Genomic DNA, 14407 nt, shown 5'->3' on the forward strand with positions numbered 1-14407 from the left:
GTAATAAAAACTGAAAATATACATATTGTGATCTGGCAAGAAGTGTGTGTAATTCGACATTCGCATCAGTGCGGCGATCATCAAACAAACAGAATCATATTGCATTATTTGGGTCTTTCGGTAAACTCACGTAGATGGTAAAAAAAAAACTACGACGTTCCGATCACAACACAAGCGATCGTCATCAGGAGGAAAGAGGAGAAAAGCTGCTGAATGCAGACTTTTATAGGGTGTAGTCCTAGGGTCATAAACGAAGTGGGCAGGGCTAGTGATGTTAATGTAAGATCGGAGAGTGGCGTCCGCAACAAGTTCGTGGGTGGCTAATGTTAATGTGAGAGAGTAGCATGCTAATGTAAGATCGCAGAGCCACTGCGACGCAGAGGTCGGCGTCCGTAGGTGGCCACGTTGGCGCGAGAAATTCAACCTGCTAATGTGAAATCAGAGAGACGAAGCCACGGGGGAAAAATTACATCGGAAGGTGGCAGGAAGGAAACATCACAGCCAGTTATGACTTAAACTGGTTGATAACGTCCTTCCAATGATTGCTAGGTTTGTACCCATTTTCTCGGTTAAAATGTTTTCTATTTATATATTTATGGATGGCTTCATGAAAAAAATCTTTGTTGATAGCCAGTGGGTTTACAAAGTACCTTTGTCTTAGAGAAATCAATTTCGTGTAAGCTAACCGCATTAAAACAATGATCAGCCATGGCCGAGGTATTGGTCCTACCGTGTTTCAGATCTGCCTTATGTTCACGAACACGGTCTGAGACATGTGGCTTAGTTTCCCCAATGTAACTACTTCCGCAGACACAGCTTAGTTTGTAGATACTGGGGTATTGCATGTCAGGGATCACATCCTTCACAGATGGGATCAGATCACGAATTTTATGAACTGTGTTAAATCGAACCTGGATCTTGTGTTTGTTCACCAAAGGTGATGGTTTTGATTGGGTCCTCAGATGGTTCTTTCCCAACGGTTGGGGTGATAGCTTTACGGATTGTGTAGTCTGAATATCCATTCATCTTGAGAGCTTGGTGGACATGTTCCAGTTCACTGGCTAGGTGATGATGGTCAGAAATGTATCGAGCTCTATGGTGTAGAGTTTTGATGAGGGGATTCTTCTGGGATAGATGGTGGTGGGAGTCAGGTTTTAGGTATGTGTCCGTATGGGTGGCTTTCCTGTAGACAGTGTCCCATTGAGCCATCTGGTCTCTTTTCGATTGAAACATCCAAGAATGATAAGTAGCTTGTTATCCTTTTCCACTTCCATGGTAAATTTGATGGCTGGGTGTATAGAATTGATGTGGTTGAGGAATTAGTTCAGAGCTGGTCGGCCATGTGGCCAGATTTTTTCCCCGTGGTTTCGGCTCTCTGATTTCACATTAGCAGGTTGAATTTCTCATGCCAACGTGGCCACCTACGGACGCCGACCTCTGCATCGCGGTTGCTCTGCGATCTTACATTAACATGCTAATCTCTCACAATGACATAGCCACCTGCGCACTCGTCACAGACGCCGCTCTCCGATCTTACATTAACATCCTAATTTCTCACATTAACATCACTAGCCCTGCCCACTTCGTTTATGACCCCTTGACTACACCCGATAAAAGTCTGCGTTAAGCAGCCTTCCTCCTTCATGGGACCTCCTTTGGCAGTACCAAATTATGAGAATAGGTTTTCCCCTTTTTTCTGGCAACAAAACAGGTGTTAAGATGTCTGCATTAACCACAATAGATTGGTCCACACCAGAGACAGCTTTCTTTCGAGCCTAGTGTTTGAGACTAGACAGTGTTTGAGACTAGACTTGGCTCGAAAGAAAGCTGTCACTGATGTGGACCAATAAGTTAACACCGGTGTTAACACCGTTAAAACAAACATGCACGCAACACCTAAAAACATAACGTCATTCAATAATGTGAAAACATTTGATGTTTAAAAAAATGATCATTGGTGATTATCTGGAGTGGTAAGTACGGTGCAGTAAATAGTCACTTTTTACAGGATATGGCTATTTGTATGTTTAATTATGCAAATTTCATGTAGTTAACAAATTAAAAACACAAAAAAACATACACAAAACACCTACAAACATAATGGCATGCAATAATGTGCAAAAATAAGCTATTTTAATGATGATGTGGAGATCAAGGGGTGTTTTTGAAAATACTGCACCCCCTTCCTGACAATCGACTGTAGTTTAAATTCGCATCCGCCCCCCCCCGACCAATACACAAAGTGTGAAAACACCCCCAATCATCATCATCGTGCTCCTGTCAAACCCAACCAAATGGTTTAAAATGTGTGGCGGCCCCTCCTCACACACGAATGATATCTTCTTATCGGCAAGAGTGCCCCCCCCCACCCAATCCAACTCTGAAAAATTGGGAAGAACCACTGCTGTAGATGGTAAATGTGATCGTCATCAGAAAACGCTTGGCAAAATAACACGGGTGGTTAAAGTTCGCAGAATTCACGACATCCCTGGAGGGCTGACAAAGCTGCCGGCCCTCGCGATGCGTCGTTGGTTTAGTCTGGTGAAACAAGGCCCAGGTGATCAATGGTATATGTTGCGGGCAGGCCTTTATCCGGCAGTGGATGGACAAACGGCTGAAAACAAATGACAAGCGCCCATGATCACCTGCCTACGTAATCGCAAATATAAAAAAAGAATAGGCTTTAACCTTTCAGGCCATAATACAGGAGTAGTGTGTTAAGATATTCAAACAACAAATATACGCACCTTTTGCAATGCATCAAGTCTGCATTAGCCACACGTCATGCTTGTGGAAAAAACACGAAAAAGTAGTCCCAGAGATGTCAAACCGAAAACACTCAATTTTTATCCGATGTGAAAGCACCGAGAAGGTGATTTCACATCACGTCATCAATTATTTTCTTAAACGTCACATCACGTTACTTTGTTTTGTTTGTTGTGTTTGTGGTTTTTTGCAGGTCGTGTCTTCGAGACGCGCCAAATAAATGCCTGGGCTCCGCCAAGATGACATGTGGGTCTGCTGTAGGGGATAGCTTGGCCCAGCTGGCGGATTCACTGAGGGCAATGGAACGACAGTGGGATTTAGCCGTCGAAGTGTTTGGCGATAAAGAATGGTGAATGCCTTTTCGGTGTATTTAATCATCTGCATTCCACATAAGTGGATGGGTTTGTGTTTTGTTAAGTATATTCTTCCAATCCAGCCTCTTTTGGTGTGCCACAGTGCCTAGGAGATGTGAACTACCTTGTCTGGTATACAGGAGGTGGTGAGTTAGATCACGACCCTGACGCCTGCTGTATATTGGGAGTTGCGTCTCTTTCTCTCCCCGTGGTCGCGTGGATTTTTCACCGGGTCCACGGGATTTTCCCCTCCACATTTCGAATCAACGTCATACGTTTAGAGTGTACATTTCCACGTGATGATGATGATACAATCAGCCATTTTTGTTGCGCTATTACTTGTGATAGTCAGGTCGCTTCTGAAAGAGAGATACGGGGAATCATCAATTATCCAGCACGCGAATATCCGGCTTCCAACATTATTCAGCAGTCCCAGTCCGATCCGGCGAAACCGGCAAAACCGCTCCAAAGGCTGTAACTCGTCTGGCGGTCGTCACCGTGTGCGTGACAAAAACAGTACCTGTGCTTAATTTCACTGTCAAATATTACATATGATACATTATACACTGCATACAACTTAAACAATGAAAATACCGCACGTTAATACATCACTCTATGATGCAGTCTTCAAAATTGGAGTGGTAAGTACGGTACAGTAAATACAGTAACTTTTTTATAGTGTTTATTTTTGTCTGTTTAACATGTAGGCTTTCGCGACTAATATCGTCCATAATACTAGTTTTTGGGGTTAGATGGCGTAAATATATAAATGTGTCGTAAACCCACAACCACCCGACACAGCCAAATAATAAGGTTTGTCAAGTAAACAGAACATGCCAATTCGTTACGAGTACAGCGGTGTCAGGCGGTGGTGGGTTTGACACATTTATATATTTACGCCATCTAACCCAAAAAACTTGTATTATGGATAATTTTGTCTTTGTCTAGTTATGCGAATTTCATAGAGTGAACACCAACACATTAAAACATAATGCAAGAATGTGCAAAAAAAGATATTTTAAATAATGATTTGTGATTATCCAGCATTTTTTAAAATCTAGCGCCCCCAAACCTACCGGATAATCAATGATCGACTGCATTTAGTTGTAGCTCAGTAGGACTTACACCTGGTAAAATAAAATAATTTTTTTTACAGTTCATGTCAATTCCCCTCCCTGCTCGGAGCCTTCCCCACTCCACCAATAACATCTCGATGCCAGTCATCTGCCTATGTTGCCCTCCACTTTAGCATCTACGATTGCTGGATAGCTGTTTTTCCTGGGCTTTCCTTCCGACATGACCTCCCCACAGCAGTCTGCCTTCCTCAATTGCATCTGCCATTGTTATTCACTCAATCTTCACGTTATTTACGTCTTCATATCTATTTCCGTGTCACCTTGTTTTAATATCAGCGTATGCTATGCATTGGTTTCGGCATGGTCACCAATGCATCATCATCACCATCATCATATGCATGCCCCTCGGAGCGTAGCAGTCCCAACGAGCCGCCAACAGGCGGTCCTATCCCGTGCGAGCCGCCACGCTGAATGCAAGCCATCGTCATGTTGTCGAAGATCGGCCCTCGATCGCACGTGTCCAAGTCAGGTAGTGGTCTACCCTGGGGGCGCGCCTCCAGTCCTGCGGTGGGCCGTGGACGATCTCGCACAAAGCTCTGGCGTGATGTGTCGATTCGTCCACCTGGGCAACGTGTCCGAAAAAGCTTAAGGGGCCGTCCATAAATGATGTCACGCACCTGGGGGGGGGGGGGGGGTCAGACATTTATGGCGATGTGTGACGACGGAGGGGTGGGGGGGGTTCGAGAAATGTGACGTCACATCAAAATGCGCAACTTTAAACATTCCTGCGGAGGGAGCTGGTAGAAACGTTGGGTTGCTCGGTCAATGGCCAGGGTCAACGGCGGCGTGGTGTATTCCGCAAATATGGCCGACTGTGAGGGCGGGCACAAGCCGGCGTGAGTAGGTTAAACGTTGAGTTTTATAAGGGCACCACGGGGTGACCAGCCCCTCCCCACCCAGCCCCACCCCCCACCCAGCCCCACCCCTCCCACCCCCCACCCAGCCCCACCCTCCCCACCCAGCCCCTCCCCACCCAGCCCCTCCATCCCCACCCAGCCCCTCCTTGCACGACGGACACAATAATCCCCTGTGGGCTGGTGTAACCAGGAGGTTCCTACCAGTAATAAGTAATAAATAGCCTTTTAAATAAATGTTTTCTCCTACAACATCAGAGTGCAGCGCCACATTAAATACGCACTACAATGACAATAGTTTAAAGCGATTTGAAGCATGTTTTGTTTTTTGGGGGGGTGGGGGGGCAGAGCTTTGTGAGGGGGGGTCTGACTTTTTGTGACGCCGCGTGACTAGGGGGGGGGGGGTCAAAATCGTCCAAAATCGCGTGACGTCATTTATGGACAGCCCCTAAGTCCACGCGTGAATTGAATCTGAATTTAATTTGATTTGGTGAAATTCCACAGCTGTAACCATTAAAATATATCAGTTTGATATATTAAAAAATATATCACTTTATATTCTAAAATTTATCAGTTTTATTTCAAACTGATGAAAAAAAATCTGATGCAAACGTCGGTAACATTGCATTGGAAAGCATCCCATAGAGGATGTTTCGCAAATGAACCACGATACCTCGATGGTTTCATCAAGGAGCATCAGCCATCACGCGAACTCCGGTCATGCTCGCAGCAGCAGAAGCGGATTTTGACTAGCCACCAAACAAAAACAGTCACCACATAATCGCGCGGCGCTTTCAGATGTGCTGCTTCTGCAGCGGTCTGGAACGATTTTCCTTCCGATATTAGGAAGCCACTGGAGCTGTGCACTTTTACATCATCTAGATTGAAAACTAATTTATTTATAACTGCTCGTTATGTTTAGTTTATTGTCCTTCCCCAGCACCTCCGATTAACACGGTGTGAAAGAAGTTCAACATTCACACACACACGAACGCAATTTAATTTATGTGTATGTGATAACTTATTATTATTTCGTGAAACCGAGGGTCCATCGTCTTCTTACTTACAGGCTGCATGTGCATGACGCCAAGTGGCTTAATTACGTCTTCAAGCCCAAGATTGATGACGGCAGCCCCGGAGGAATTCTCATCACGGAGATTGAATATTCAGACATTCTAGCTATGCCTACCCCAGGTAAGGTCACGTGCTTTAATGTGCAACTCTGATGTGGGTAAATTGGACATGAGTAAATTCACAGGAACGTTAACATGGATTACGAATTTCATTGGAACTGCTTGTTGTTGTGTTTAGTTTGTCCTTTCCCCCGCAACTCCGATTAGCATTGTTAGCTACGTACGGTGCGAAATAAGTTCGACGCACACAAATTAATATACACTAAATCTTGACTTAAAGCTTACGTGACTGCAGGAATTCATATTCTTTGGGTCTTTCGGTAAAATCACGTAGATAGATTCAAATAAATATCTACGTGACTTTACCGAAAGACGCAAATAATAGAATACTCCTTATTCTGCAGTAAGCAAGGTACGTGCTAAACTAGACACTACTAAGCTATAAATACATTTAATAGGAATTATTGTACAAAGCACAAAACACGGCACAAACAAACATCGCCTTACAAAAGAAGCACACCTCTAGCCACTCATTTAAGAATGGTTACAGCACGGTAAAAGCATACATGAGCATGTGGCATGCTGCTTCTCCAGTTGCTGCATACTATGAACCTAGCAAATTTCCACAAGATGAGCAACTTTGTTGCAAGGCCACTAAACCAAACTATTAAATGTTTTATTTAACTAGGTGTAAGTCCCACTGCATATATACAGCTCTTTTTCAGAAGCGACCTGGCCATCAAAAATGATAACTCAACGAAGTGGCTTATCATCGTGGAAATGTATAGCAGCCAAATACCCTAAACGCGTGATGTTGATTCTAAATGTGGAGGGAAACATCAGAGGGCCTGGAGAAAATCCACTCGACCACAGGGAGAGAGACACGCAAACTCCAAATATAGAGCAGGCATCAGGGTCGGAATTGAACCGACGACCTACTGCATACCAGGCGATGTATTTAACATCTAGCCACCGTGGTACCAAAAACCGAGTTATCTTGGTCTGCGTCTTCATTCGGGACTCCTTCATTTCGGTATAGTCCCGCTCTGGTAGTTGGTGGCTCGTAGTCACGCGTCGCCATCACGCTTGCTAGATTCCGGTCTTACCCATTAATCATTGGCTAAAATAAAAAAAACCTTGACATTTTCATTCAATATTTAATTCACGAAATGAACGACGCTTTCATAATACGTGTGTGTTTGGGGAGCGTTGGAGTAACGGTTAGCGCTACGCTGCGCTACGATGCGCTACGAATCCGGCGACCTGATCGATTCCTGCTCACGGCTACCAACACCAGTGATGATTATTTGAACCGGTCCTGGGCATCCCCAAGGTCGACTCAGCCTCAAATGAGTACCTGGTGTGGTGTGTAATCATCACCACTGGGGAGACAAAAGCGGTCGGGCATGGTTCTGGCCACCCACCCCCTCGTATGCTGTTCCGGCCTTCATAGGTGCTCGTTAACAACACTTGCCCCAACAGTCTGTTAAGGCTATACGGGGGATCTTTGTCATTGTTTTGTAAGTGTGTATGTATGTATGTGGGATTTTGTGTCCTTGTTTAAATTCCGTAAGGAAATGTGAGCCAGGCCATGGTGGAGCAGTTCCTGCAGCGATGGAACGACACCCAATCGCTGTGGGCTGCTGCCATCACAGACTCGGCAAACCACTCCAACCTCATCGACTACCAACGATACAGCGAGCTCACTCAGGCTGTTGTCAAGGACCTCAAGCTGGCAGAAGAGGTGGTTATAAAAATTACTTGGATGCATTATTAAGAACTAGGTTGTGTATTCAATAATTATCACACTTTATAACATTTCTGGTATTTATTTTAAGTATCATTTAACATAACGCTTATCCTGCCTAAGATTAGTATATTGAGTATCAATGTGTAGTGTTGTAAAGGACGGACTTCTAAACTTCTTTATGGCACACACTGTTTATTATCTTAGCACACAGTCTCCTGACCCTGCACAGCTCACACTCACTCTTCGCTCCTATTCTACGAAGGTACAGCCTTCGGACTTCTGTCTATCTAATCTTCCCGCTAGCCTAGCGTCCTCCGGCTGGGACCTAGGGGAGGCACACTGACCCGCCGCTGGCCTGGCGGGTCCCCGACCTCTGGTCGCTCAGGACCTTCGCCCTCACAAGGGCGGGAAGGCTGGGAGCCAGGGTCCTATCCAGGACCTATCTCCCCTGACCACTGGTTACACTGAGCCCCAGCCCTGATAAGGGCTGGAAGGCTTGGTCCAGGGTCCTAGCTGTCTTCAGCCGACTTGGGTCTTCGTGTAGCAGAACTAACCAAGAGCTCTTAGCGCTCTGGCTTTTATACCTGTTCGTGGCCGGGTTGTCCAATCCCCGGCCACCTTGTGGAATCATCTGATTGGCCCTTCCCAATCTGCCATTGATTGAGCGGGAAAACCTTGTTTACGATCCGCTCTCTCAGTTTGCGAACCGCGAGTAGTTAACACCACTACAAATGCATAATGCGTATAATCATAATTGGCCCATATAAATTACAATATAATTAAAATTAATTAGAAATTGTTCATATCTAGTGTACATCCGATCTGTTGTTCCCATGATGTCACGTTAAGAAGTTGGGCCAGGGAGACATGGTTATTCTAATTTCCTGGATATGATTCTGACTTCTTGATCTTGTCCTGAAGATGCACCAAGTTTATTTTGTCTAACCAGGTGAGAACCCAAAAGATACTAGGATAGTCCCTTTTACAAGAGTGACATGGGGCTTTAGCCTGCCAGTAAAGGAGCAATGATTGTTGTGTATAATCACAGTTCGATAATGTGGTTACGTTTTTCTTTATTTACTTGACAAATGTTTACCCTGACCCTGGCACTCTCTTGCATGTGATGTCAGGGGATCTTTAACATCCACTGTGTGTAGCGTTGTTGGGGACATTTACACCCACGGCAATCATCACTGAATCCGAACTGTGAACCTCTGCATGTAATATGTTGTATATACTGTACTGTATGTTAAACTTGTTTCGCACCCATCGTGCGTAGCCAACCGTGCGCTAATCGGAGGTGTGGGAGGAAAGATAAATAAATAAATACTGCTTAAATCTTGACTTAAAGCTTTCGTGACTGTAGGAATTCATATTTTTTGGGTCTTTCGGTAAAGTCACATAGATAGGTTCAAACAAAATAACAAAACACCGCTTGTGTTGCGGTCGAAACGTCGTAGTGTTTTGTTATTTTGATATTTTCTTTGAACCTATCTACGTGACTTTACCGAAAGACCCAAAAAATAGAATACTCCTTATTCTGCAGTAAGCAACGTACGTGCTACTGCTAGGTCACGATACCAAACTATTAAAACTATTTTGCATTTTACCAGATAAGGCCAACTAAGCTGCTATGTCGCTCGTTTTCAGAAGCAACCTGGTTATCACAGTTGATCTTCCAACAAAGTGGCTTATCATCACGTGGACATTAATAGTCGCGGCCTTGCTCGTCTTCTAATCCCTCTAGCAGCGCTCCACTCCACCTACCCCACACCCCCCTCTCTATCTCTCCTCCCTTGTTCCTCCCCCCTCTCTTGCCTGTCACGACAGCCCTTTTTAAATCCTTTATATTAAGTTCGCGTGCTTGCTTGCTTGCTTAGGATCGTGCAAATCTTTCGGTCGTTTTTTAACCCACTTCCCGTGATCCAATCGAGCTGACATTTTCCACACAGACTCGTTGTGCCAGACAATTATTGTTCGTGAAAAAAAATTCCCAAAATTTTACACTTTTTAGGCAAAAAAATGTATTTTACATATATTCAAATAGAACGCATTCATGGCTTTGGCTGAACGTCAGAGTGTAAGAGCCCAGAGCGTAACCCCTCCACAGGCCGTGGTGGAGGAGCGCAGTTGGTAGCGCCCTCGCTTCCCATGCCAAAGGTCGCGGGATCGATCCCCGCGTCCTCCACAGGCGAATATATTTTTAAATCCTTTATATTAAGTTTGCTTGCTTGCTTAGGACCGTGCAAATCTTTCGCTCGTTTTTTAACCCACTTCCCGTGATCCAATCGAGCTGACATTTTCCACACAGACTCGTTGTGTGTGACAATTAATTTTCGTGAAATTTTTTTCCCAAAATTTTACACTGTTTAGGGAAAACAAATTAAATATTTAATTACCAATTGCTTAATGGTGCAATGCAATCCATCTGACCCATAGATTGCAGCCATCTCAAGCCAGAGGACGAGAGAACTCTAGCCGCCACGCATATAAAGGATTTAGAGTGAAAAACTTAGTTTTTACGGGTTTACTTGTTCCCACTTCAGCAGTCGTTTCTTGCTGTGGTTGTCCAACCTGATGACTGACGCTTGTGTTGCGCCCGAAACGTCGTGATTACATTTAATTTATTTTATACCTACGTGACTTTACCGAAAGAACCAAAGAGTACTCTAAATGCTTGTTTCTAAATGTGGAGGGGGAAAGCCGGGGAACCCAGAGAAAAATCCATGCGACCACGGGGAGAACATGCAAACTTCAGATATGCAGCAGGCGTAGTCAGGGTCGGGATCGAACCCACGATCTGCATACCGGGCGAGGGAGTTAACATCTCCTAGGCACCATGACGCACCCCTTGACCGTTGCCTCAAATGCAACGTCGTTTTCTAATTTATTAATTTGTGAAAATAGTTTTTTGTACTTACTCTTAAGCTGAACGGATAATCGTAGTTGGCACGTGAAAAAACTTGAAAATTTAATTTTCATCCAGAATAAAAATAGGTTTTACCCTTTCTGGCATTAAAACAGGAGGTGTGAAGATGTTCAAACACCAAATAGAAACCTTTTGCCAGGCATCGAGTCTGCATTAACCACACACAGTACTTGTGATAAACATGCAAACAAACATCATAACACCTGTTTTATTGCCAGAAAGGGTAAAAACAAACAAATGTCATACTACTGGCAAAAGGTCCCATTTTTTATAGCTGCTCACCGATCTATAAATGCGCTGATCGTGCATTGTCTTTGTACTCTTTGCCTTTTGGCATTCTATGGTCTGACACTGGTGAGACTAGGCCCTAAAGAAGGCTGTTTCTGGTGTAGGCCATTAATTATCAAACGGAATGCATATATTATTAGTGTGGTTGTTTGCATGTCCACCACAAGTACGTGTGGTTAATGCAGACTTGATTCTTTATATCTATGGGATACCTTTTTTGCCATTATCAAAAATGATTAAAAACAAGAAAAGGTTTTAATACCCCTTGTGGAAAAAAAATTAGGTGTCGTAAGATTTTTACATAACCTTTTTGCAACGCATTAAGTCTACATGAACCCCACATCATACTTGTGGCAATTTTATTTTGTTTGGCTGCATCGGGTGGTGCAGGGGTCATAAGGATGGAAATTTGGCCAGATCGCGATGTGGCCAAACGAAAATATGTACGACTTACGATCAATCCTTTACGTGGACAGTTAATGTGAGAGGTACTGCATGGGTCGTTGTGCGGCAATAATGTTTGTGCTTCAATTTTCATTGCCGTGCAGGCTGGATACTCATCTTTAGCGGAGATGTTCCAAGTCGCCTACAACGCCTTGGAGGAGAAGCCCGAGGAGAAGGTAACGTTGTTGGGTGAATGAGGTTAATGAGTTACGGGTTAACACGCTCGGCTAACCTCGAGATGCAATTACAAAGCTGAAGGTGCACCCCTTCCACTCCATACCAGGTGGGTGGGAACCAGAGCCCGGACGGCTCGCGGTCGGATGGTTCCAAGTAAAATTTCTGGTGGGGGTAGGGGGGGGTTGACTCAGTCCCATCAAGCATTGCGGGGTTGATAAAAAAAAACGGTACCACTTTTTTTGGGTAAATCATCAGGTGGTTGTCCTATGGAAAGACTTTCGCCTGCCATAAGAACGTGGAATTTCCACCCCCGGCCTCAGGGCTCTATACCAGTGGTTCTCAACCTTGCATTACCTCGATATTTTAACCAATTGTCCCATTTTGTGAGATTATGTCATAACTAGCTAGTAGTAACTGCAAGCAAATAAAAACTAAATTCAACAGGCGCTCTGCACCCGTGACGTAATTTGCTCTTGCTCGCTGGTTACTCTTGGAAACCCGCATTGTTTATCATTGGTGAGTTTAGAAAGGTTTTATATCGTTCTAGGTTACCATACGAATTTCAAAGTTTTTGTAGTTATTTTATTTTGGCAGATTCATGCGTGATTATTCACCAATGTCTTTCATGTATGATATAATTTAACATATTTATAAATAACCTCGTCACTTTACCCCCTGGGACATTGCCACCTTACCCTCAGAGGTCCGCCACGTACCCCCAGTTAAGAATTTCTGCTCTAGATGATTGATAGTTATCTAGCCCCATTCTACACACTGGATTGGCAGAGCTGATGGTGTAAACGCACTATGCATCCTCGGTTGGAAAGTGTTCATAATTGCTATCTGACGTGACACTGGGGGTGACCGATGCCCCTTCTGCGTCTTTGATCGTCGTGTGCAGAAGGGAGTGTGCGCCGTGGTGCGCATCAAAATCGATCAAAAGCTGACCCTGACCAGAGAGGCCGTGAAGGCGACGCTGGATATCACCAACCAGGAGGCTTCCCCTCTCGAGAGCATCGAGGTGAAGATCATCATCAAGCGGCACGACAACAAGTCCGAGTCCAACCACCTCTTCTCCATCGGTACGCGATGGCGATTGTCCCTCGAATCTGAATTCTGTACGTTTGAACATGAAGCCGCTCTCCCGATCCTGTCGATCATTCGTCGACGTGCCAACGCATGCACTGCTTTCCCTGTACCGTACACTAGCATTTGGGGTAGATGCACATGGGAATGAACGCGCGGCCTGCCAGACTGGAAGTTATCTCTACAGAGCCTTGGAAGCGCGACGCAACGTGACCACCGTGTGTCTCTCACTTGTAGGCAGCCCTGCTGTGTCAGGAGGTCTGAGCGGCGTGAGTGGAGACGGCCGGCTAGAGCCGACGTCTGCAGGGAGTGCCGAGTGGCTCATGGTCGCCTACAGCGAGGCTGCGCCCACGCACGACACCCAGTACGACGTGTCTGGCCTCTTCTCCTACATGCTGGGTAACGTACCTGCGCCAGGGTAGAGCGGTGCTCTGCTTCATTGTGTGCTTCATTGTGTTTTTCTTTATTGTATCAGTGTTCTTATTTATTGTATTAATTATTATAGCAGTGTTCATCTTCATTGTGTTCTTCTTGTGTTCTCCATTGTGCTCTTCTTCATTATTTGTTGCAAGGCCACCCGCAGGCCATTGGTGCGGGCCCCTGACATGCGCCCCATCCCCCCACAGCACAATTCACAAAGAGTGACAACACTCCCAATCATTATCGTTCTGCTGTCAATCCCAACCCAATGGTTTCCAATGTGTGGCGGCCCTGCTCACACACTCATGATGTCTTTTTATCGGTGAAAGTGGCAACACCTCCTACTCTGAAAATTCGTGAAGAACGACTGGGGTAGAGAAACCTTGCTTAAAATGTTATCCAGTGGCAGCCTCTAGGGAAAATCAGAGTAGAACCCATCTTAAATACGGGCCTCCATAGAGCCCAATGTATAGTGTATAGTGTAGTGTAATGCCTCCATAGAGCCCAATATGTTCACTCACCGACCATTCCCCTCTTAACTACGGGCTGTTGTAGCTACAGTAAATATGAATAAATGCATTGATTGACCATGTTTATTTTAATATTTTGTTTATAATATTGTTAGTATCTTTTTGTATGGATATCCAATGTTTAAATAATATAAAGTACGTGTAACTTTCGATGGTATCGGAACAAATTAAACCTTTAAAGTGTATTTTCTTTATTTGCTTAACGACTAAATCACTTAATGACTGGTTTCCGTCGTTAAAAGGGGGTTGTACTGTCCCAGATTTAAAAAATTTACAAGCATTTTTGCCCACAATTATTCAAAGCTTGACAAAAATTGTATTGGTGAAAATAAAAGGAAAAACAGTTGAACATCGATTATCCAGCACTGCGCAAATAACCGGCTGCTTCCAACATTATCCAGCGGTCCTGGACCGCACTGGCGAAATGGGCAAAAAAACGCCCCAAAGGCTTGTGACCCAGTCCTGCGATCGTCAAACCCATCATGTTGTTGAAACAAGAGCGTAGTGGTACTGCGTACATCACCCCGTGATGCAGAATCTT

General features: G+C 44.7%; 1 protein-coding gene across 4 annotated transcripts in view; it reads left to right on the forward strand.

Annotated features, from left to right (window-relative positions):
- The window catches only part of LOC133359824 (uncharacterized), a 184744-nt gene that overhangs the window by 158861 nt on the left and 11476 nt on the right, over window positions 1-14407 (forward strand). For all 4 annotated transcript variants that reach the window (XM_061578362.1, XM_061578363.1, XM_061578364.1 and 1 more), the window contains exons 48-53: window positions 2960-3115; window positions 6179-6303; window positions 7817-7986; window positions 11758-11829; window positions 12732-12912; window positions 13154-13315. In XM_061578362.1, coding sequence (XP_061434346.1) covers window positions 2960-3115; window positions 6179-6303; window positions 7817-7986; window positions 11758-11829; window positions 12732-12912; window positions 13154-13315 — 866 coding nt within the window. The remainder of the gene's footprint in view (window positions 1-2959; window positions 3116-6178; window positions 6304-7816; window positions 7987-11757; window positions 11830-12731; window positions 12913-13153; window positions 13316-14407) is intronic.

This window comes from Lethenteron reissneri, chromosome 66, assembly GCF_015708825.2.
Source record: "Lethenteron reissneri isolate LAM-NWPU_2019-01 chromosome 66, ASM1570882v1, whole genome shotgun sequence".
Classification (NCBI taxonomy): domain Eukaryota; kingdom Metazoa; phylum Chordata; class Hyperoartia; order Petromyzontiformes; family Petromyzontidae; genus Lethenteron; species Lethenteron reissneri.